The sequence below is a fragment of the Lampetra fluviatilis genome, chromosome 5 (assembly GCF_964198595.1).
Source record: "Lampetra fluviatilis chromosome 5, kcLamFluv1.1, whole genome shotgun sequence".
Taxonomy (NCBI): Eukaryota; Metazoa; Chordata; class Hyperoartia; order Petromyzontiformes; family Petromyzontidae; genus Lampetra; species Lampetra fluviatilis.
This window is the reverse complement of record NC_136279.1, coordinates 5247638-5273490: the sequence shown is the minus strand read 5'-3', so window position 1 is coordinate 5273490 and position 25853 is coordinate 5247638. Positions and strand designations below refer to the sequence as shown.

The following is a 25853-nucleotide window of genomic DNA, read 5'->3' as shown; positions in this document are numbered from 1 at the left end:
GAATGGCAGTCTTAGGATTCAGGGGGGGCAGGGGGCACTTGTAGCTATGTAATGTATATTCCGATGGACTATTTTGCGAGGAATAAGTTTTGTAAATTTAGACCATGATCTTAGCGCAAAACGCCATCCTCTTTTCACTGTATGTAGCCTAGTTCTGCACCAAGGCCTAATATGTGTGAGGGCACCACGGTGGCAAGATGTTAGCTACCTCACCTGGTATACAGGAGATTGTCGATTCGAGCCCGACCCTTACGCCTGTATATTTGGAGTTTGCATGTCTCTCCCCATGATCGCGTGGATTTTTCTCCGGGTCCTCCGGTTTTTCCCTTCACATTTAGAATCAACATCACGCGTTTAGAGTATTTGAGCTGCTATGAATTTCCACGTGTTAAGCCACTTCGTTGAGCTATCATTTGTGATAGCCAGGCCGCTTCTGAAAAAGAGCCATATAGTTCAGTGGGTCTTACCTGGTAAAATTTAAATAGTTTAGCTGAAGTGGAGAAACTAAACTCCAGCAGGAGGAACTGGTTGTTATTGCGGTTGCATTAACCGTAAAATATGCAGAGTAAAGCCGTTACAAATTGCGGTTAGAATTTTTGTATTATTTGCAGATTACGAATGAATGGAAATGACCAATTTAGGCGAGGTGCCCATTCATTCACTGGCGGTTGGTGATGTCACGGCGGACATTTGAAAGCGCAGCGTCAGCTGAAGCGTATGAATACGAATACGACGCAAAGGTTCAGCACTACGACTGCTTGCTCACGCCTCCGCTGGCAGAAAAAGGGCTTCCGCTAGAGCAAACTCTAGGGGGTTCATTGGCCTGCTCTTCCACGTTGACCGGACGTTTTTGATGCGGTGATCCGTACCCCACACTTTACCCCACTGCGCGTGACCCACCGATCGAATTACCACGGTCTGCCTCTTTTGCACGACTGGGTTGACAGAGGCGGCGGGGAAGGATTTGAGAAACTCGCCCCGCCGTTCGAAGGTGCGTGCCGGAAGATGGAGTCGAATCGGGGGGCCCCTGCACTGGCAAGCCGAGTGTGCCACCCCCATTAAACCACGGCAGCTCCCGTTGTGTGTCTGTCCGTGCGTCCCCCATGCGCCTGTGTATCGGATGTCGCGAACCACTATTTACAGAGCATTGAGTGCCATCTGGTGTTTGAGTGTGACAGGAAGGCATGCGACAGGGGCATCGTGTCGCCGATTAAAATCGATTTTCCATGCTCGCAAATACTGTGCGTCCAGATCGTGCATTTGAGAATATTTTTGCAGTTTATGCAAATTGTTTGCAAATTTTGCGATCTGCTGTTACATTTGAACCTCATGGCGGTATCCCGGGGTACCGTAGTACCCCGGCTCTCGCATCATGTGCGTGATGCAGTCATTTTTAGTCTGTTGATGGTCGGCGATGCGGCAATCGACTCATCTCGACGAGCTGTACACGATGCACCGCTACGGTGCGTACCGCGAGCGTTCAGGGTTTCAGCGCAATTGACCTCGCTGCGTTTCGACACCGCGGAGTAGCACCGATTGCGGATTGATTTCGGATCGATTGGTACCCCAGTCCCGGAGTTAAGTACACCCCTGAAAAAAATTGTGACCCAGAAATAAAATATTTGATTGCCTCGGCCATTTTTGTATTATTTGGTAACCCGGGGTACCGCCATAAGGATCACTTAGATTAATGTTTTACCTACGTGACTTTACCGAAAAAACCTAAGAATATGAATAATGGTGAGAATTTTACAGGATTAATGATACCAAAGAGAAACTATAAACAGTAAAAGCAAAATGGCAAATATTAAACCAAATATAATTCATCATCGGATTAAATCACAACCCCAAATTATTAGAATCTACCAAAGCTCTAAGCGGGGCAGAGGGGGTGAACAGTCACATGGTAAATGAAAGACATAGTGAAGTGAAGCCACCGCATGGGCAAGCCTCCACCCAGCAGCAGATTGACAAAGGGGGGGGGGCGGTACATTATTCTATCGCGGTACATTATTCTATCGCGGTGAGTTCTAAAGGGAAAGCTGTTAGGACGCTCTTAACAACTTGAGGAAGTCCGCTGACAACGGAGACGGCACTTCCAGACAGCGGGGGAGACGGTGGCAGCGGAGTCGGGAGTTTGACCTCCTTATCTTTGGAGCTGTGAGGTGGGAGAGGCGGTGGGTGCTCCAGCGAGGTGGCAGTAGGGAGGGGTGAGTTGAGGTCAGAGAGTTCGTTTGCTGTCCTTCCTTTGTTTGTTACCCCCCCCCCCGCACCTCCGATTGCCTGCCGCGGTTGGAGGTTCAACATAAATACGTACGTACAGAAAGGTTGGACGGGGGGGGGGGGCCCAAGGACAATGGGAATGTTGTAGGCCATGAACTTTACAAGTGACAGCTGCCTGCCCTACGTGTTTGAGATGCCTGTCCCGTGCCTCTGACCCATGGCCTCAGCACCCGCTAGAAGGCGAACAGTTCGCTTAGCGTCGCCTCCCGCTCTCGCTGTGCTACTCAGTGTTCTCTAGAAATCCTCATTGTCTGCCGGCGTGCATTGGGGGCTCGCGTCAGCAAACACTCTTCCTTCCGATATTAGGAAGCCACTGGAGGCTATGCACTTTTAACAGCTAGTTTGAAAACTAATTTATTTAGAACTGCTCTTTGTGTTTAGTTTGTTTTCCTTGCCCCCCGCACCTCCGATTAGCGCGGTTGGCTACGTACGTTGCGGAAGAAGTTCAACGCACATTCTCATGCGATCGTCTAATTGCCTGCGGTAGCTTTGGCTTTGCGGTTTATAATTTGGCGTTCTCTTTTTCTGAGGTTTTGATGGGTTTTTTCGCTTCCAAATTGATGTTCCAGTTACGTTCTTTGGCATCATGTCACGAGATATCATCTGTGGGCCAGAGCAGAGCAAAGGGCTGACCATGTATTTTATTTTTTTACAGGTGTAACCCTCAAAACAAGGGGAATATTCTGTAACCATTATTTATCTATATTAACAAAACAATTTACATCGCAATGCTAAGCACGGCATCATAATCGCAGATATGCGAAGCGAGATGAAACTGGCCAAGAGACGGAAATAAAACCCGAGAGTGAAATGATCACTGGCAACTCCGTCAACTGCACCGAGCTGTGACCTCAACGATGAGGAGTGCTACGGTGGCTAGGAGATGTTGACTACCTCGCCTGGTATACAGGAGGTCGTGGGTTCGATCCCGACCCTGACGCCTGTTGTATATGTGGAGTTTGTATTTTTCCTTCCCCGTGATCGCATGGATTTTCCTCCGGGTCCTCTGGTTTTTCTCTCCACGTTTAGAATCACCACGCGTTTGTAGTATTTGGCTGCTATAAATTTCCATGCGATAATCTACTGCATTGAGCTATCGTTTGTGTTCAGGTTGCTTTTGAAAAAGAGCTAGATAGCTCAGACGGCCTTACCTGGTAAAATAAAAAAAATGTTTAGTTTAGTCTTCTTGCTGGGGCAGCTGCTGTCCTGGATAAGTCTTCCCAGGACCTTAAATGTCCCATATTTTGTCATTTTCTTAATAACACACGATTAAAGACAACTCATTTGCATGTAGCTCCTCCTTTCTTCTGGTTTGTGAGATATTCTTCTTGTCATGATATGTCCTGTGTTTTTTTGTTTTACAGGTGGCAACTCTTGCAAACTACCACTCGGACCACTTCGATCCTGCCGGCCGGTCACCCCCAACACTCCAGCCGCTCCCTGGCGATTCCGGCGTCACCAGGCCGGGCGCGTCTCCAGAGTTCCCAGGAATCATTGCGGCCAAGCACCGGTGAGTCCCGGGTGAGCCCCAGCACCACAACGAAGAATATCTCACAATACTTCGTTCATCCTCTCAGCAAACTCTGGTAATCCTCGCAGAAGCAGCAGCTTTTCGCTAGCCAACGAACAAAGATGGTCACCGCATCGCTCGCTTTCAAATGCGCTTCTGCGGCCATCCGGAACGCTTTTCCTTCCGATATTAGGAAGCCACTGGAGTGATGCACTTTTAAATCTAGATTGAAAAAACTAATTTCTTTAGAACTGCTTTTTCTGTTTAGTTTGTTGTCCTTCCCCCGCACATCCGATTAGCATAGTTGGCTATTTACGGTGCGAAAGAAGTGAAACATACATACATGTTACTTAATTGTCTTTGTCATCACATAGCTGATCATGACTGGAGATTTTTCAGGATTGCTACCTCGACAAGAGGAGGGTCCTGACAAAACTCGTGGTCTCGAGTGGTGGATTGGCTACACCTTGTTAGGAGACCCTCATTCAGCAGTGGATAACAAAAGGGCTATACATTATTGCTGTAAAAAATATGAATGCACAATCATGGTACCTGGATCCCAGCAAATTGCCTGCTCACACCACCTCTGGTAGAAGGGCCTCCACTCGAGGCCGCTTTGGAGAGCCAATGTAGATTGTATTTTGGCCCCCACTCTTACACGCTGGCCAGACGTGTTCAAAGAGGTGGGAGCACCCTCACTTTACCCCAGCAGACGCAAACCTGCCGATCGACTGACCGTTAGTACACGCATTTCAATTGCTGGGTGGACAGGCGTGGGAGGGGCGGGGGGCTGTGAAACTCGCCCCATCGTTTCATCCGCCGCGCCAGGAGATGGAGTCGAGCCGGCGACCTCGGGGATTGCGAGTTCGGGCGTGCGAACACGTTACACCGCTGCAGCAGCAGCAGCAGCATCCCAGTAGTCGTAGCCCTTGAAAAAAAAAAATTTGAAACAATAATTACCGTTTGTTTATTTATTTCATTGTCTCTGCTCGCGAGAGCTGATGGTGCAGTTGTGCGCGCGCGTGTGTGTGCGCGGATTAACCCTCGACAGCACTTCCCATTGTGCCGTTCGCGTTGGACGCAATGAAAAGCGACAACGCCGTCAGCCTCGCGTTTCACTCGCCGCATTCACACAGCCGCTCTTTATTTTTATAATAATAATAATAATAAATGTCTACTACGATAGGATGCTGCGAGTGCCACAGTGGTGTGTGATGGTTATCACACTGGACTTGCGATCCAGACGTCGCCGGTTCGATTCCATCGCGGTGGAAACATTTGGGAGAATTTCTTGAATCATCCCCGCATCCGTCCACCCGGACGTATAAATGGGCACACCACGGTGAGTCGATGGGCAGATCTCTCACGTGGTGGGCACAAAGTAAAACTCAAAAAAATAATTTTTTTTACCAGGTCCAAGGCCCACTGAGCTGTGTAGGTCTTTTTCAGAAGCGACCTGACCATCAAAAATGATAGCTCAACAAAGTGGCTTATCGCGTGGAAATTTATAGCAGCCAAAATACTCTACGCATGTTTATTCTAAACGTGGAGGGAAAAACCCGGAGGACCCGGAGAAAAATCCTCACAACCACGGTGAGATAAACATGCAAACTCCAAATATGCAGGTGTCAGGGTTGGGATGGATCCCACGACCTCCTGTACACCAGGCGAGGTAGTTAACATCTCAACACCGTGGAAAACGGTGGGTTACTCCCACCTCTTCCAAGACGTCTGGCCAGCATGCAAAAGTAGTCCATAAAAATTTCGATTTAAAGCTTTCGTGACTGCAGGGATTCATCTTCTTGGTTCTTTCGGTAAAGTCAGGTAGAAGGGAAATAATAAAATAAAATATTATGTTTTATTTGTATTATATTATTACTTCCCTTCTACGTGACTTTACCGAAAGAACCAAGACGATATGAACCTAAGAATATGAACCAAGAAGATAGTCCATATAACCTCTGGAGGGGCTCTCTAGAGCTCCCTCCAGTGGAGGCCCTTCCGGCAGCAGTTGCATGAGCAACAAAATTTAGGGCTGCACCTCTACCAATATGATTGATAAATCATTGTGTTTGTGTATACATAAATATATTTCTAATATATTCGTACCCTCAAAGCAGTGGCACGTGTCCATCGTGTCAGGGAGGGAAGCGTGTGTGTGTGTGTGTTGGCACATGTGTGGGGAGCGGTAGTGTAGCGGTTAGCGCTGCCCTGCGCAATGAACCTGGTGACCCGAGTTCAATTTCCGCTCACGGCCAAAATCAGTGACGATTATCTGAACCAGTCCTGGGCTTCCCCTAGGTCGACTCAGCCTCAAATGAATACCTGGTGCGGTGTGTAAACACCGCCACTGGGGAGACAAAGGTGGCCGGGCGTGGTGCTGGCCACCCACCCCCTTGTGTGCCGTTCTGGCCTTCATAGGTGCTCGCTAACAGCACTTGCCCCAACAGTCTGTTACAGGCTACACAAGGATCTTTGTTGGCCCAGTGAGTGACTGTGTTCGTGTTCGCGTGCGAGTTCGGAGATGCGGTCTTTGACAGCCAACACACCGCGGTTACTTTCCCAGCAAACTGCGTTCACTTGGTGGCCATGCAGAACGTCCGGGACAATTGGGTTTGCCGATTCTGGTTTGGGTCCTCGCTGAGAACAGCACAGCCTAAGACGAGAACATCGTGTGATTTTTTTTATTTTAATATCGGCACCGAGTGATAAAGGTGCTCACCACACCGCCCCTTGGTGTGCCTTGCTGGCCACACAAAAAAAAGTGCTCACAGACGGCACAGTCCCCAGCCATCTGTATAGGCTTAACTGAAGATATTTTGTCTTTGTGATTCGGTGAGTGTGTGGAGCATCATGTGAGTCCCTGCGTGTGTGATCGTGTGATTGCATGTTGGGTTTTGTGCGTGTGTGTGACGGTGCCTGTGGCGCTGGCTCGCTCACAGCACTTGCCCCAACAGTCTCGGGAGGATCTTTGTCTTCGTAGTGCTGGCCGCCTACCCGCCTCGTATGTCGTACCAGCCTTCATAGTCGGTACTCGCTAACACCACTTGCCCCAGCAGTCTGCGAAGGCTATACGTGGGTTCTTTGTCTTTGGTGTGTGCGCAAAATTTAGGTTTGTTTTCCTTATATGCGAGTGTTGATTATTGTGTAAGTGATTGTGTATTAGTGTATGAGTTCATAACAGTGGAATTATATCTTAGAGGTTGGTGTATGTATTATTGTGTGTGTGTGGAGCGGGGGTGGAGCGGTTAGCATGCTGCACTACGAACCCGGTGGCTCAAGTTCGATTCTGAACCGGTGCTCAACCTCAAATGAGTACCTGGTGTGGGGTGCAAACATCGGCACTGGGGAGACAAAGGTGGAAGGGCGTGATGTTGGCCACCCACCCCGTCTCGTGTGCCATTCCGGCACTTTCTGTCGTTTTCATGCAGGGGGCGCTGCAAACCTACGCGCCCCCTGCATGAACGACGGAGGCGCAGGGACAGACGTTCGATTACGTTGCAATCGATCTGCAGACGGCGGTCTTCTCGCACGGCCAGCAGCTCTGTGTTGCCTTATCTCGATCCCGCAATCCCAAACAGGTGAAAGTCCGCATCGAATCGAACCCCCAGCAAGGCCATCGACTTAACGACGAGAGAAAATTCACACGAAATGTCCTTTGCAATGAAGTCTTCCAGATGTAACATGATATAAGCTTTTAATGAAGAAATAAAATTAACGAATTCAAAACACAATACAATTCAAAGATGTTTCATTTTAAAACTTCAAAACGGAGCATCGGGTGCTTGCGTGAATGCGTCGTTCGCGTGCAAATTTTTTTGTGACTTTCCTGGCCAAAGGCCGTAAATGGTTGTGTGGGGGGCACCACAGGCACCCCCGAACAACCCCTAGTTCCTCTCTATTTTATATTTGTGTGTGTGTATAAATATGGGCGTGCGTATTAAAGAATGAATGAGTGAGCGAGCGGTCGTGCATGCGCACGCGGTCACCGGGGCGGGTAACGGACACTCCACTCCGCTCGTGTCGGCATATTTCATTGTCCGTGCCTGTGATCTGCCCGACGATTCGGTGAGGCTGCGCGATGTTTATCTCGCCGCGACCGCCACCGCCGCCGTACAAAAGCCGCCCTATTCAGCGGCGGCGGTGCCAGTGGTCTGCCACGTGAGCGTCGTCGTCGTTGTGCGCTCCCTGTCGAGACCGACATCGTTTGTACTCCTCTCTCAACTCATTGCTTTTGTTCAGTTTTACGTTTTGCTGTTGTGTTTGGTTACTGCTTTTTCTCTATAATTTTTTTGGCTGTGAACATACTTGGGTGGGCGTTTTTCTCCTTGCGACCGGCCGGAGACTAATATTTGTGAATCTCGCATTTCTTCCGCACATTGAATTACATCATCGCTTTTTTTTATTTTGTTTGGACTCGCTCTCCACGTGCCACCAATTAAATTCGACCGTCTCTTTGCTGCCTTAAAAAGCTGCTCCCGAGAAGACGCTAAGCTCTGTACGTCTCACTTAATGCGCGCGCGCGTGTGTGTGCGTGTGTGCGCGTGTGCGCGTGTGTGCGCGTGTCCATGCTGTTTGCCCAGTCGCTACTGACGCAGCTGCACAGATCTCGTCTTGGCGCATGTGTTGATTTGTCTGCCCGTGTGTGCGTGCTATAGTGGAGCGGGTTAACCACCCACCTGTTCCTGTCCGTTTCCCTGTAAGGGGAACCCAGTGGCTTGCCTGTCACCCACCCCACCCCCCGTCGCATCATCCCGCACCTCTTTTCCTCCCACCCAAACCCCGACAATCGAACTTCCAAAAACGCTCACGTCCCCAATTCTCTGCCACCCCATCGTGTCTCCCTCCCCTTCTCACCCTCTCCCTCCCTCCCTCTCCGCTGCTTCGCCGCCCTTCCCCTGCTCACTGCGCACTCGATGTTAGCCGCTTGTGCGCCGCACCGAGTTGAGGACGTTTGTGCCAGCGTGCTGTGACCATAGCTTCTCTATAGTCCTGTGTCCACAGAGTGTTCCGCTCTGCGTCCTCCTGAGTGTCGAGTCTTTGTGTCGCCGAGAGCATTGTCTCAGTGATTCTGAGTGCTTCGTCATATTTTCATTCGTCGCGTTAGGTTTTTTTTCTCCCCTCCTCTTGAGTGTTCTGTAACTGCGATTTTTTTTTCTTCTTTTCCAGTCATGAGTACCCCAGTCCGTAGCATTTAGCCCGGGTGACCTTGAGAGCGTTTCGGTACGCGTTGAACCCGGAGTTATTTTCGACCTCGTCGCTATTATTAAGTAGGTCGCGAAAGTTGAGGTTTTTTTTTTGTTACTGTGCCAAGCATTTAGTCGAGGTCACGTCCGCCGGTTCATCCGACCGTGGGGGGTTCCAGTCTGCGAGGCCGACGCGAGGAGAGAGCGCCAGAATGACTTGCTTCAAGCTCGACTTCCTGCCCGAGATGATGGTGGAGCACTGCTCGCTCAACCCCTCGCAAGTACCAAGGTCACCCGCCCAACGCCGTCACACACTTTCCCCCCACTGTTGTACTCCTCTCCCTTGACGCCGTTAAGTGCGTCAAATGATAAGCCACTTTCGTTGAGCTGTCACTTGTGGCCGGGTCGCTTCGGAAAAAAAGAAGCTAATGGCTCGGCGGGCTCTACCTGGTCAAATAAAAGCAATTGCTGAGTTTTGGCAATTTTTTTTGGGGTGATTTGCTTACCTTTGCTTACCTTTGCACTCTGATCGTGTGTTTTTGTAGTAGTGTTTGTTGTTGTAACGGTCTGACCCGCCCCTACTGGACATCTGCGAAAAAAAGAACTTCACAGCTTCGTCAGATTCCTCCGGTATAAATAAATATTCTGATTGTGAAATAACCCTTTGAGCTGCCCCCGTTCAAAAATGTCACGAGATGACAGACCCGCCCGAGTTTTTCTCGTCGGCCGTCGCAGCCGTCAGCGTTGAAAAAATCGGGGACCACCCGTTCGTTGAGTTACGCAACTTGACGTCGATATAATGGACTCGTTTTGTAATCTCCGTGTAATAGTCCCTCGCTGGGCATGTGGGTTTACGCCCGTTGTGGTCTGTCGGGCTCAGATTGGTCATGGTCTTCGACTAACGAACACAACATTGACTGTAACTTGAGTCTGAACACGCTCGCATTTGTTGTGCCATAAATCTAATGGAGGCTTATCGAAGACGACGGAGATCTTTTGGACAGTGATCGATTGTTAACTCAATCTAATGGATGGACACTGGTTGGCAGTTATCGTGATCTAATAAACTCAAAATGGTTGTGAGGTCCTTCTGTCTGGCCCCAAGTCACCGAGCCGTGCAGTTTCAGACAGGACCAGACGTGTGCTATTATTGCTGTTGTGGCATCATCATTGCAAGCAATGTTTTAGTAGAAACACACATTTAACGCCATTAAAAAAATAACACTAGTTACAGCAGCTGGAGGAGATAGTTGATCTATTTTTTCATTGTTAAAATGGCAAAAAGGTGCGGCCCTGCAAATGCTTAATCACATCACTGCTGGCAGAAGGGCCTGCATGAGAGTTAGCTCTGGAGAGCCCCTCTAGAGGGTGGTGGTAATGTTCACCTACTCGTCCAGACGACTTGGATGAGCTTGGAGTTCTCGCACTTTGCTCGACCTTGCAGATCGACTATGACTGTGGTGGACCCAATTTGTACTGCTCGGTGCAACAGGGCTTGGGTGATTTCAGAAACTTTTCCATCCTTTTGAACTGCCACTTCGGGAGGTCAAATCGGGAGGTCAAATCGAACTGATGACCGCTGGATTGAAAGCCCGGTGTGCTCGCCATCAAATCACAGTCGCATAGTTTTTCTTAAATGTATTTGTTTTCATTAAACTATGAGAAATTATCAACTTTTTACCAAACGACAAAAGTCCATACCTGCTTACACTAGTTAATGTAGTCGAGTGGCCATGTTGCACTTTGGAGTAGATGGCACGTGTTGGTAGCTCCGCATACTGCATGGTTCTCCCAAATGTGTTTTCGGTTTGTACCGCCTGCTGCTCGGCGCGATGTCCCGAACTTGAAGAAGCACGTGGAGTAAAACGTCGGACAACGCGCGGCACGACCCGAAAACACGTCCGAGAGAAGTTTTCCACAAATTGGGTGACTCCGGTTCCCATTGCTCTGTGGTAATGCCTGCGGAGGTCCGGTGAGTGCAGGCATTATCCAGAGGGTGCAATTTGCTTCACAGGTCGGCATTTAAAATCCTCCCATGACATCATTTGACGGAGTACCATTAAGCCATGTTTGAGACTGGCGAGACCGAGAAGTAAAATCTGATAATGACGCTTAACTACATTATGAAAGAAATAATTGCAGATCCCGTGTGTAGTGTCAGATCTTCTCCTTAGTTTTATAACTTTACTGCTTATTATTTCAAACTGTAAAACGGTCAAATGGGATCATCCACAGCTATTCCATCTCAATTAATTTAATTTAAATTTGCTTAAAGGAAATGCAATGTATTATACTTGATAGTACAGACCTGTAGGCATTCCAAAGTGTTGCTATCCAATTCAATTTGCCTACACAAGGCAACCTTATGCCAGTTTTGATTTCGTTTCGTGTCGTCAGCAGAGTGTGGCCTTAATAATCAATGCCACCGGATAGTCACTTCAATTTGAGATCCATCTGGTATCTGGCCATTTGTTCACTATTTGGATCTGGCCGAAGAGTGAAAACTTAAAACATATTTCAAAGTACGATATGTCGATTGCTTTCGTGTTTTTTGTAACTTTCATTACATTTGAGCACCTTAACTATGTCACGGCACTGTGTGGCTGCCGCTCCTTATTTAGTCTCGACCACCGGTCACCGTCCCATCTCGCGACATGCCCAACTTAGTTTTTTCGACAGTCAATGTTGCTGTCTCTAGCTTCCGTTTCATCTCCGATCCATGGGGTTCCTCTTTCTGTTTTTTTTTCAGCGTAATTCTTTGCTTGTTCCTCTAAATACACTTTTCAACGAATGGTTGTAATGTAATAATATTGTAATATGACATGATTTCCATATACGAATACGGTTTTTTTTATCAAAAGTTACATTTTACCTCAGACAAACTGAATTCAATTGAAAAGCATAACATGGGAACCTCTAAAAGCCAACGTTAAATCCTCTTATTTTAACCACATTGGAAATTTTAGACTTAACAGTGTTGCATGAGTGATGAGTGCACAAGTTTGCTTTCAGCTCACCAAATATTTCAGTTTTGGTTCTAAATTTGAATGAAAAGAGGAACCTAGTTCCAATGACCGCTATGTGTGCCAAGTGCAGTACGCTCAAAATGTAGTATTTTACTTGAACTGTGTGACTTGTAAAGTAGTTTATTTTCAATTAAAAGTTGTTTCTTTTTCTCGTGGGCACTGAAATTAATATTTAATGTCCTGAAAAAGCATTGCAGCATGCAAAGTAATTATGTCATATGGTTAATTTATAGAGATAGGGGTTCAGAATATGTCTGACATGCCTTGGTGTGGCATATTGGCCTACATTGGCACTTGCCTGGATGAATTATATTGATAAAATAGGGATATTCGTGCACCGTATTTGCGTGTGAACGTGTGCGTGCATGTGTACATTTGTGAGAGTAACTGCATGTATGAATGCATACGTCTGCATGAACGTGTAATTGTGTCCTTACGCTAATGTGTGCGTGAGTAACATCGTGCGCTTGAATGTGTGTGCGCATGTGCGTGTATAAATGTGTCGTGCGCGTGTGTTTTTTCACCGATACTTGATAGTGCAGACATCCGCTGTATAATCAGCTGAACGCTGCATTCGTAAAGCACTGTTGACATTTCATACAATAAAACGACTCACCACTATGCTCCCGTGAACATTTTGAAAAGAAATTGTTGTTTTTCACGCATGTAAGCATTCTGCATTCGACTTGCGTGAACACAATGTTTTAGCAGTGACGTGACCTGGGTAACTCTGGGGGGACCAATACCCATGTCAGACGAAGCACTTTGCCACCTCTGCCCCACAGCCTTGGGTTCAACTCCCGTGCCTTGGTGGTGTCTCTGAAAAGACTGGCGTCCATGACGGAGCAGTGAGCCAGCACACCTGATAATGCCGGGGTGTTTGAGGCTCAGTGCTCTCCGTTATGGACGTCGTGTAGCCGCTTGAGTCGCCCAGTCAAACCCGTGAGACACAGGGCCGCTTGACAATAAACCACACTCTGTGGTCACGCGCGTCACTCCTTGCAGAAATTCGTGTCCCACACCACCAGAGTTATGTTGCCTTCTTGGATTGCCAACCTCTGGAAGCCCTCTCCAGGGCCTGTATCGATATCATGCCCTCCTCCATCTAGGTCGCATGCCCTCCTATACAGCTTAGCCTTCTTTAGCTTATGAACTCTTTCTTGCCTAATTGTACTCCTGTTACACACCATATCCTGACAAATACCCAGCATTCTCCACGCGTACAAATATGAAAACACTAGAAGCTGTCTCTCTTCTTGTTATTAGCGTGGTGCTCTGACCCAGACACAACCAGTGATGTTATTCTGCCACACACAGCCTTGCCAGTAAAGCTGGCCTCTCTTCTCTTACAAATATGTTTAGGCAAGTCCATCAAAACCTCAGCCTGCTAAAACGGTACATTGCGAGGACTGAACTCCTCAGACGGCGACGCTGTGGCCTGACTCAGCCAAGCAACTCGTTCACGAGAAGGAGAAGAAGGAGAGTGCAATAGAGTAGAACTCCTCCTAACGACCAGCCCTGCTAACGACTAATCGCTTAACGACGGGCCTCCATAGAGCCCAATGTGTAGTGTATAGTGTAGTGTATAGTAGTGTACAATAGTGTAGTGTATAGTAGTGTAGTGTATAGTGTAGTGTAGAGTAGTGTACAATAGTGTAGTGTATAGTCGTGTGTAATAGTGTAGTGTATAGTAGTGTATAGTGTAGTGTATAGTGTAGTGTATAGTGGTGTATAGTGTAGTGTATAGTGGTGTATAATAGTGTAGTGTATAGTGTAGTGTATAGTAGTGTATAGTAGCATAGTGCCTCCATAGAGCCCCATGTGTAGTGTATAGTATAATGCATCGTGTAGTGTATAGTAGTGTAGTGTATAGTAGTATACAATAGTGTAGTGTATAGTGTAGTGTATAGTAGTATAGTGCCTCCATAGAGCCCCATGTGTAGTGTATAGTATAATGCATCGTGTAGTGTATAGTAGTGTAGTGTATAGTAGTATACAATAGTGTAGTGTATAGTGTAGTGTATAGTAGTATAGTGCCTCCATAGAGCCCAATGTGTTCGCTTACCGACCATTCCCCTCTTAACGACGGGCTGCTGTAGGTACAGTAAACATTTATTAATACATCAATTAACCGTGTTTATTTTAATATTATGTGTTTATAATGTCGTTAGTATCTTTACGTATTGATATCCATTTTTTTTATATCATAAAGTGCGTTTTTTTCGGTGAATGAATCAAGCCTTTGAACGTGTATCTCCTATACTCGCTTAATGACCAAATCACTTAACGACCGGTTTCGTGGAACGAATTACGGTCGTTAAGAGGAGGGGTTTCTACTGTACCTCAGCTTGACCGCCTTCTCGCATTCCCCTGTGTGTCACGCACATTACAGCACGCTTGCAAATAGTCACCTCCTGTCTCCACACTTCGCGCTTCCCAATGACAACTGCGATGAAGATGTGAGAGCCCCACTCTTAGCCGTAGCCCATCAACTCCGTTTCGGGAAACCTCTTGTCCCGAGTGTTTAGCACTACCACTCCCCACGGTCCCTACCTACTAAACGTGCATGTCCTATCATATAAAGATGATTCATTGTGATTGGTAAGCCCTATTCTTCATGGTCTATGCTGAACACACAGTCAAGGATAACAATCAACGTTGTCCTTACCTAAAACTATTCTTGTGACTCCCCTTAAATGCGCACAAGCTTTGGTTCCATTGTACAAGTTCTTAATTAGCCAACCTATTTTACCCAGAATTCCATAGAAACCTACAAGTTCCCTTTTTCCCAAACAGGATCATATGCTTGCATGACGGCTATGACAACAGATACAAAGGCATTTCTTCGTAGCGATCTTGAGCATTGGTGGGTATCAGTTCCCTTATCTTAACAATATATTCCTCGGTTAAAACATTGACCACCTCAACCATGGCCAATTTAAAATCCTTCTCGCGGTGTGTTTCTCGTTACAATTCAGCTTCCTCTGTAATATTTGCAAGAGTTGCAAAAAAACATGTTCCTTATGCTTATCCGAAATTTCTCTTGCACAAAGGGCCGGTTGGGTGCCTTCACGCGCAAATTGGCCGTGTCTTTCTTTTTTAAAAGCTGTTGTCAAAAGTTATTCAGGAAAACGACTTTTCAAATAGGTAACTTTGTTGTGCGTTGTCCAACACAATAACCGTGGATTGTAAAGTGCTACAATTAGACTAGCACGGGATATCTAAAAAAATATAAACTCTTTAACATTTTTTTTATTTGACCAGGTAAGGCCCACTGAGCTATATAGCTCTTTTTCAAAAGTGACCTGGCCACAAATGATAGCTTAACGAAAGTGGCTTATCAAGTGGAAATTTACAGCAGCCATATACTTTAAACGCGTGTTTCTAAATGTGGGGGGGGGGGAACAAAGGACTCGGAGAAAAATCCACATGACCACGGGGAGAACATGCATACTCCAAATATACTGGCGTCAGGGTCTGGATCAAACCCACGACCTCCTGTATACCAGGTGAGATAGTTGACATCTCGCCACCATGGTGCCCGCAGTGCATATAAACATCCATGTGGGTGCCCGAGTATTTTTTGTCAGGACACCCCCTCGTTTGTGTTAAAGGATAACTTTTGTGTTCTTCCATCTAGAGGTTTGATCCTATGATATTTAATTTTATTGGAGCCCCTGGTTGCATGTTCGTAAGCGTCTTTTGTGATCCGGCATTGTACTTTACCGAGGTTACCGCAACCAAAAAATCCCAAGGACCCTGCCCAGGACGTTTGCCCATCTGCCGCGATGAAGGCGACGATGGTTTGGGGTTCGGCGAGTCCCATTTAGCGAGATAGGATTTGTTTATTTTGGTCACATGTTAAACGCTACTTTTAAAGAGAGGGGATTTGGCCAAAACATCCCAAGTGGGGATCTCGGTGTGACTTTAAAACACCGCGATCGGCAAACGTGCACTCCGTGGATAATAGTGGTCGCGAAGGCCCACGTGTTAAATGAACAAATGTGCGCTCGTACACCAGGCTGCTGTGGCGAAAGTGCACGTGTTCTGGTGAAGCCGAGAAGAAGCATGGTTCACGTGTGACGTGGTGACGATGCGGGTTTAAAAATAATCCTGGTGTGGGTTTTCAGAGTTCCTGTGTCAGCTGTGCTGTGGGCGGATGATTTAGACCCACCCGCTCCGGGAAACATTTGAGCCTTTGATTGACTAACTCGGCGTGCCCTCCTGACTTCACGTTGAAGTTTCACTGAAGTCGGTGCCCTTTCATTAGGCATTTGAGGGTCTATTGAGGTTCACTGCAAAAAGGGGAGATTTCGTAATTACATTTCAGCAGTTTTAAAAGTGCGTCTTCCGGAGGTCACGATTACAGGCAAATAAAGTATAAGCAAAAGGATATGCTTACAGCCATTTGTCATTTCACGGCTGGATGAAGGCCTTCCCCCATGCTATGGCATTCGTGGGAAGGGGGTGGGGGGGGTTGCCATTCTTGACCACACAGGCCAGTGTAGGTTGGTGAAGTAAGGGGGGCCCCAAGACCCTTCCAGATATCACTCGCCACCCATCTAAGCCAGCCTTGGGCAAGAAGTTGAACTAAGATGGCCGGATTCACGGTGGTGTTTTGCGCTCACCATTCTGCCACCGCTCCCTCCCAGCCCCCCCCCCCCCATAGGTGCCGATGCACATATTGTGTATCGTAGCAATAGTGAAGAAAATTCCAGCATAGTTCGCACTGCATGCAAGTTTGACTGCTTGTGCTTGTATTGAATTATGCCTCTGTTATAGAAGCATGGCAATGATTTTCACACACGTGAAGGCTAAGGGGCATTTGTGTCATTTTCTTTGGGTCTTTCGGTAAAGCCACGTAGATAGATAGCTGCTGAGCAGCTCTCTCGCTATTTTTTTTTCACCTGATGACGATTGCTTGTGTTGCGATCGAAACGTCGTGATATTTTTACTTTTCATTATTTTTCTATCTACGTGGCTTTACCGAAAGACCCAAAGAATATGAATTCCTGCAGTCACGAAAGCTTTAAGTGAAGATTTGTGTCATTCACAAATATCGGCTGTTGTTTCTCTCTGCCGTTGCCTATATTCTAAAATATATGAAAACTCCCCCTTCGTGAAATGCAACATGGAATAGGATCATCTTGAATATGATCAAGTTGTTTATTGACAGCATGGAATGTCCCTGATGATGATGATGATAATAATAGACTCTTGTAGGACTCTTCCTCTGGGATTTTGCTCTGTTCCATTTAACACTTTCCCAGCGAATATTGAAAGCATGAATGCATTAGCTGTGTCTGTATTACAGAATCCACGCGTATACTTTTCTTGCTTTTGAGAACTTTGAGCATGGAGTGAAGTCAGACGACCCCGGTTGAAAAACACCCCTTTTGAATTCATCGATAGGTGGTTTCATAGATAGATTTGAGACCGGAACAGGATGAGTTCTCCACAGTTCTGATTGTCGCCTGATGAGACTGGTTGTACTTGCCGGCAAAACTTCATACTCGAATGGTCAATGTCGGGGGTTTAATCTCCAGGACCCTAGTGTGCTGAACTAGCAACTAATTTGAAGGTTTGGTTACGTTACAAACTTTACTAATTTGCTGTGTCCTGTGGTGTCGAGTTTAAAGACGCATTTATATTTACGCAATCTAACCCCCCCCCAAAAAAAACTCTTATGGATAATATTGGTCGGGAAAAGCCGACGTGTTAAACGAATCGATAGGTAGGTTACTTTCTGTACTGCCATCTTTTTTAGCACCACGCTAACTCCGGAGGTAGAATTCTAATGCACGGGAAGTTCTGTGCATGGTGTGTGTGCTTGGGCCTCCGGTGCTGTGAATTACAGCAAATACGTAACCGCAGCAGCCAGTTTTCTTATGGAAGATGTTGTCTCAGAGGCTGAAATGCTCTTGATGATGTTGTACGTTCTTAATGAGATGGAATGGTTTACGATGCAATAGGTTGTCTCTTGATGTCACACCAGGCTTCGCGGTGTAATTGGATGCTTGTGCTCAATGGGATGGGATGACGGGATGACGGGGTGGGAGGGGGGGTCAAATGTAGGGTTACTAAGATTATCCCTCATTGGTGTCCTGGGTAATGCAGATAATCCACAATCTTGCATTGCCTTTTGATGACAGCAGGCAGATTAAGCAGATTAAACAAATGGATTATATAGCTGATTGTGTGGCTATCTATGGGGAGATGATATGATGAAAAGTGGATGATAAAGTGCTCCAATCAAGCGAGCACGTATGTACGTATGTATGTTGAATTTCTTTCGCACCGTACGTAACCAACCGTGCTAATTGGAGGTGCGGGGGGGAAGCATGGGTTTTGATATTACTATTAAAAATCGATGCCTCGAGTTTCCTGGCTGGCTGCTGGCTGGGCTCCTCTCCATCCCAACAATAACTCTATAGTTGGTGGCTGCAGGCCATGGTAACTGGCTACATGGGATTCATACTCTTTGATTCTTTCGGTAAAGTCACGTAGGTAGAAAATAAAATATATCACGACGTTTCGATCGCAACTCAAGCGACCGTCATCACCTGATGACGGTCACGAAAGCTTCAAATCCAGATTACATGGGATGTGTTGATCATGTAACCAATACACATTGAATTGAATTGAAACGGTGGAAGAAGTTTGGTAGACGTATAACAGATAGCAACATCGAAGAGGTGGGACTAACAGCTACAGAAGACTGACCACGGTTCATTTAAAATTGCTATAACTTTTCAATTTCTGCTCTTATTAACGTGAGTTTATCTTTAAATCCTAGAGAATATTTTCAAAAACCCCTCAGGAATAAATATTTTCTTGCCATTTTACGATATTAAAAAGGATAGCTGTTTCTTCAGAAACAATCTTCATATCGACTGGAGGAATCCGATGAAGTATAAATCTAATTTTCTGTCCAGTAGGAGCGAGTCAGAAAGCCAAAACAACAAACAATAAAACAAACACGAAAGGTGTGCAAAGTATAGAAAAGGGTAAGGAAACCACTAAACATAAATAAACAGGAATACATAAAGCATATAAGTTCAAATTGCATTGGTACATCAATTCACAAGCTTGGGAAAGGCAGCAAAACAACAGCAAAACAGCAAAAGCAATCACCGACCACACCAAGGCAACGACACGCAAGTCCCTCAACAAAATTGCACAATTCAAATTGAACCATCGATACATGGGTAAGGACGAAAATTACAAATCACATTTGTAACAGAGATCACCTCCTCCGTCCCGTCCAATACATTGCCAATTGACGTCCCTCCCTGGTCAGGTCGAGGAGGGCCATTTTCTTCCCTAATAATGGACGTTTTTTTTTGCTTAGATGGCGTAAATATATAGATGTGTCGTTAAACCCGCCACCACCCGACACAGCCAATTAGTAAGGTTTATAACGTCAATAGAACATGCCAATTCGTCACTAGTACAGCACTAACCGGTGTGTTGGAGAGCAAAGGCATAACATTTACAATCTGAGTACGACGTTTCACCTGTAATTAGTCCCTCGGTTAACACTTTTAATCCGTTCCACGAAAAACAATTGTTAACCAAAATAACTGTTAATCGAATAAAGGAATTACGCGTTAAAAGCATTTATCCTTTCCAAGACTATCGGAAGTTGTGAGTCTCAACGCTTAAAAATGGGCGTCACTGATTGGCTGAGGGCGTTGGCTCAGTCCCCATACGAGCGCTCGGATTGGCCGAAATTGGCATAACATAAACATACCGCTCGTCCAATGTTACTGGTAGGAACCTCCTGGTTACACCAGCCCACAGGGGATTATTGTGTCCGTTCGTCGTGCAGGGAGGGGCTGGGTGGGGAGGGAGGGGCTGGGTGGGGAGAGGAGGGTGGGGAGGGGCTGGGTGGGGCTGGCTGGGGGGTGGGAGGGGTGGGGCTGGGTGGGGAGGGGTTGGTCACCCCGTGGTGCCCTTATAAACTCAACGTTTAACCTACTCACGCCGGCTTGTGCCCGCCCTAACAGTCGGCCATATTTGCGGAATACACCACGCCGCCGTTGACCCTGGCCATTGACCGAGCAACCCAACGTTCCTACCTACCAGCTCCCTCCGCAGGAGGAATGTGTTGACGTGAGTCGCAACTGTCAAGTAAAGCTAGTGGGGCTTGGGCAGAACGCGTCGCTGGAAGGGACGGTGGCCGGTGGTCGAGACTAAGGATGGAGTGGCAGGCAAAGGAGTAGGGGCGCAGCTGAGATGACGACCACCGCAGAGATGGAGTGGTGGATTCAGCTCGTGTGCCGGAGATAGATGGATCGATTCATCGCAAGACCATGAGAGATGGCGATGGATTGGGGAGGACTTCTTTCAGCAGTGGGTAGTTCTTGGCTGATTACGATTCAGCCACGGGGGCGAGAAGTTAATTACCTCGCCTGGTATGCAGGAGGTCGTGGGTTCAATGCCGACCCTGACGTCTGTACATTTGGGGGTTTGCATGTTCTTCCCGTGGTCGCGTGGATTTTTCTCCTGGTCCTCCGGTTTTTCCCTCCACATTTAGAAACGTGCGTTTAGAGCATTTGGCTACTATACATTTCCACGTGATAAGCCACTTTGTAGAGATACCATTTATGCTCAGGTCGCTTCTGAAAAAGAGCTAATAGCTTAGTGGGCCTTACCTGATCAATTTTTTTAAAAAGTTTAGTTTCAAGCTGAAAGAAAAACATGAACTGGAATCCAGTGTGGTGAGGCCAGAAGTGGAGGGAGTTCAGATGGTATTTGGTCTACTCTTCCATGCTCAATAGACGTGTCGGAAGAGGTGGAAATACTCACACTTTACTCCCCACCATACTTGAGTCATGTGAAAAGATGTCCTAGATTTATTTGGAACCTTCGTAGCAGCATGTTGTACAACTCGTAGCCGTAATAAAGCCTACGCAAAAATGATCACAAGAATAAATGTTCTTCTGATTGCCGTGAGTCTTCATCGCTACGAATGATGGGTGGGGGGGTTCTGGCACATTTTACAGAATGTAAACGTTTGAATACGCTGTCTTTTGTCCGAATAATTCGTTTTTGAATCGCGTCTATTTTTTGAAATCCACTTAATTTGAACAAAAATCTTGAGCAGCACAGCCGGGGATAAGAGTCTTGGGACTCGGTTGAAGCTGTCCTGGTTGAATTTAAAAAAACCCTACATATTGCGTATAATTTAAATGTTTTATTCAGGCTGGACTTCACTTGGTTTCCATTGCTATTTATGGGCAGTGTTATCTCCACTCCGCGTATATAAATTAATTATCTCTTGGACCAGAGTCAGAGCACTGTGGTCGGGTAAGCCTCAGGAGGGTTGGTTTGCCAATCATCGATAATTACTGCAGTATTAATGACACGCGGTTTTAATAAACCACAGTGTGCAGAACATTTACATGATCCAATTAAAACTCCTCATACCTGCTAATTTGCTTATCTCCAAAGCTGTTCCATTTGGAGGGGTTTTACAGTAATTGCGATGCCTGCATGAATATTCATTGTTTGAAATTATTTCCAACAGCGAATGTTGAAATCGTTCGCGCATTCGCTCTGCTCGTCCGTCCGTCCGGCAGGTGGACAGGGAAGCTCTCGTAAAGATAACACGATGTTACTGAAATTTGAGTGTAAAAAGTTGCGTTGCTACTAGAGGCTCACCCAATTGATAACCCGGGCAAATGGATTGAATAGTTTGTCCAAAGCTTGGCGATAAACAAAAAAGAAACCACGTCGCGAAACGAAACTGATCTTCCTTGCCGGCCAAGGCGATGACGTCACAGGTCACGTGTGTGCCGTGCCCCCCACCGCCCCCTCCCAGCGACGTCACAGATGTGCCGTGTGACGTCGTCGTCGTCGCTGATTGTGAACACTTCCGAGGACAAACCGTGCGCTGGAAAGCGTTTACAGAATCCATGCCACTGCCTGATTTTTCTTCCCCGTTTATATTCGATTTGTTTTTGCTCTGGGGAAAATGTGTACCGCCTGATATAATTTGCTTATTAAACAATTTTCTCCAGGGCCCTCCTCGCAAAATCAACTTCCTTTAGTGGGCATCACATTGCTGCAGATGGACGACGCATAAGTACAGCAACATATACATCGTTATTTTAATTGTTGCTGTAGCTCCTTTTTTGTATTTTATTTAGGCCGCCCCGTTAGTTGTCTTTAATATAGCCGACGCGGAAATGTTTTTTGGCTCATTGTTCGGATACGGGTGAGCATTCTCAGAAGAAGGGTCCTTTTCAGGGCAATGAATTGTCAAGAGGATTCTTTGGGGTGACGTTTTTTCCGTGCTACGAAAACCGGAGTGCCCGGGAGAGAATCTAGACAAACGATCTCACGAACATAATCAACTTTCACACAAGTAGGTCAACAACCTATTTGCTCAACTCCTTCCCCACAGGCAAAATCCATTACGCTGGAAACAGACATCTCTCGTGCGCGCGGCGATGTCGAAGGAATGCACTGAGCCCTTCACCAAAATGCTGGACCACAAGCAGAATGCCTCTTAGATACCACCAGGCAGGCTGTAGCAGTAGTCTTACCATCCTTGAATTGCAAACTCACTTCGTGCTGAGTGTTGTTCCCACTTGGCGACTCGTCTGTATGTCCCCTCATCCACCCGAATAACAACGTATTCACCATCTCAAAGCGGTGCATTTTTTTAAACCCTTACCTTCCCCTTCCCAAACCCACCCCCCTCATATTCAGTTTTTGTTGACGTTTCAGTCGCAGTTTTCTCGTGCTTGCTGCTGTTGTAAATTGTCAGCTCCAGTTAACTTAAACAACTGCGGCCCGTAGGGACGGAAAACATTGACCACACGTCGGGGCCGGTTCGCTTACTAGCACGTGATTTATGCGGCAATAAACTGTCGCGGTGGCCCTGGCAGCGATAATGATACCCGCAGAGAATTCGAGTAACGAGGCAGCAACACCACCACTGTTCATTAAAAAAAATCGAGATCTGTTAAGCCCTCATTTCACGGAGATGCACATTTTTTTTTTATACAGCTTCTCAACGTTGCCACGAGCAGCTTTTTTTTGTGCTTCTTCCTGAAATTATCCCAACAGCCTCCACTAGCTCTTCCTCTCACGCGCTCACTTACCGCCGGCTGTTCGCAGGAAACTCGTGGGCTCCAAGGTCATGTTAGCCAATCAAAAATGATTGTCAAAATCTAAAATGAAGCTTACAAAAAAGATCCTAGATGGTCCGTAAAAGTGAGACAGCTGTACAAGGTGGCTTGGGACTGCTCCGCCGACCTATAACACACAGTCATTGGCCGCAGTTGGACTCTTAAAGCAGTTCCACTGAACGTTACGATGAGTAAATATATCATAGTCTGCCTTAGGCAAGCAGAATGCGGTCACCCTTATCACTTAAAACGCATCATCGTCATGGGCCATGATCAATCCACTGGTGGATAAAGGCCTCCCCAAGTCACCGCCATCCCTCGCCGTTCTGCGACGGTAACGATCCACTTAACGCCTGCATGTGCTTGCTCCATCTCATCCGCTCCATCTCCTCGGTAGACGTACATTTCTTGATACATATTCTTATTCCAAAATCAATATTTGCTCATGTCCCAGAAGATTTCACCGTTGTATATGAAGCCTCAATGAGCACTATAGTGGAAAATTCGGTGTAATAATGTCATTTACCTTTTCTGCCATTTGCGAATCAGGGAACGGGATGTGATGTATTTTAATTTATCGGAATATGTATTTATACTGAAGGAATCCGATGAGCCATGAAGCTCTTTTGCACACATGTCCAGTAGGGGCAGGTCAGAAAGTTACAACAACAAATGGTAGAAACACACGATAGGAGTGAAATGTATAGGAAAGGTAAACAAACCACTTGAGAAAAAGATGCAAATACACTAACCTGTTTATTTTACCAGGTCAAGCCCACTGAGCTATATCAGCCTCTTTTTCAGAAGCGACATGGCCACATGGTAGCCCAATGAAGTGGCTAATTACGTGGAAATGTATCGCAGAAAAAGTATCTAAATACAGTCGAACCCCCCTCTTAACGACCACCCCTGTTAACGACTAATCGCTTAACGACAGGCCTCCCTAGAGCCCAATGTGTAGTGTATAGTGTAGTGTATAGTGTAGTGTACAATAGTGTAGTGTATAGTCGTGTAGAGTGATGTATAATAGTGTAGTGTATAGTGTAGTGTATAGTAGTGTAGTGTATAGTAGTATAGTGTATAGTAGTGTCGTGTATAGTGTCGTGTATAGTGTAGTGTATACTAGTGTAGTGTATAGTGTAGTGTATAGTAGTGCAGTGTATAATGTATTGTATAGTAGTGTAGTGTATAGTAGTATATAGTGTAGTGTATAGTGTAGTGTATAGTAGTGTATAGTGTAGTGTATAGTAGTATAGTGCCTCCATAGAGCGCAAAGTGTTCGCTTACCGACCATCCCCTGTTAAGGACGGGCCATTGTAGGTGCAATAAATATTAATCAATGCATTGATTACCAAAAAATTATTATATTATGTGTTTATAATGTGGTTATTATCTTGATGTATTAATATCCATTCTTTAAACGTTATGAAGTACGTTCTTTGGGTGAAAAATTGTACCTTTCGATGCTCTCGGAACGAATTAAGCCTTCGACATGTATTCCCGATCCTTGCTTAACGACCAAATCACTTCACGGCCGGTTTCGTTGGAACCAATTACCGACGTTAAGTGGAGTTGGGTGGGTTCTCCTGTAATCTTAACGCTGTTTATAGCACACGTCACCTCGGCGAGGTGTTATTGATTTTTTTTCACCGACGGCCCACAGTGTAGAGAGAGGCCACTTACCCACAACGCCTGGTTAACGAGCGGTTATTGCTCGGCACGTCTAGCCGGCTCTGCTGATGAACACCGGTACAGGTGAAACCAGCCCCGTGCTTAAACATACTGCCGGGTTAACGTAGGGTGGGGGAAAAGGCCAACTGGGTCAAAGGCTTCGGAGATACTCCAGATATGTCATCTCTCCCATGTGTTTTCGGGTTGTTGTGCCGTGGGTTTGTCCTGCAGGAGGTCCGAGGGCGAAACGTCGGATGGGCGTCGTGTCCAACGGCACGCGATGCAACGCGAAATCGCCACCCCCCGCGAAACGTTCACAGTCGTATTTAGAATCTTATTTTTTTCATCATTATGCGGAGACACCGGAGAATCCGCTTTGTACTTTACCACCAATGTATGTTTGCTGAACTTCCTTCGCACCGTACGTAGCCAACCGTGCTAATCTGGAGGCGCTGATGTCGCCAGGCGGTTTTGCCCGAATCAAAGCGTTGAACCGACTCCATTCAGCTTGGCCGAATGGTGAATGCGCCCTCCCAAGGCTATCCAACCGCTTTTTTTATAATCCTCTTGATTACGTCTCCGCTTCCCCCCCCCACCACACCGTAGGAAGGACGTGGGCGTACGTGACCTACATGTGTGCGCGACTGACCTTTGCGGACACTCAAGGCCATTCATTCTCTTTAATTGCAGTGGGGGATTTTTGTTCCCTTTCCCTTAAAGGTTTCCCAATCTGCGAGCAGTCTCAAAATGTTGCCGCCTTGATTTGTAAAGCGCACGCGGGTGGCTGCCCCCCCCCACCCCCACTCCGCCCCGAGGTCACTGGCTGTCCGTCTTGGCCCGGGAACAATGAGGCGGCGCTTTTTGAGGACGCGCCCCAACAGTGTTTTATCGCCGAGGCTCGCCGCCGTTTCCTCCTAAGTGTCGGCGCGGGCGCGAGTTTTCTTTTTTTCTGTCGAGAGCGGGCGGGCGGGTGAAACGCTTCTTACTTTCTTGGAAAAAGCAGTGACCGTGGAATGTTGCTTCATGTTTGTATTAC

At 46.6% G+C, this 25853-nt stretch overlaps 1 protein-coding gene across 5 annotated transcripts in view; it reads left to right on the top strand.

Annotated features, from left to right (window-relative positions):
* Window positions 1-25853, top strand: part of CELF2 (CUGBP Elav-like family member 2) — a 159980-nt gene that overhangs the window by 77273 nt on the left and 56854 nt on the right. For 2 of the 5 annotated variants that reach the window (XM_078856527.1, XM_078856524.1), the window contains exons 2-3: window positions 3648-3793; window positions 9108-9268. The exons of 1 other annotated variant lie outside the window; for it this stretch is intronic. In XM_078856527.1, coding sequence (XP_078712653.1) covers window positions 9192-9268 — 77 coding nt within the window. In that variant the 5' untranslated portion in view covers window positions 3648-3793; window positions 9108-9191. Of the gene's footprint in view, window positions 1-3647; window positions 3805-9107; window positions 9269-25853 lie in introns of those variants that run through there. 2 more of the 5 variants (XM_078856525.1, XM_078856528.1) reach the window with 2 other exon arrangements.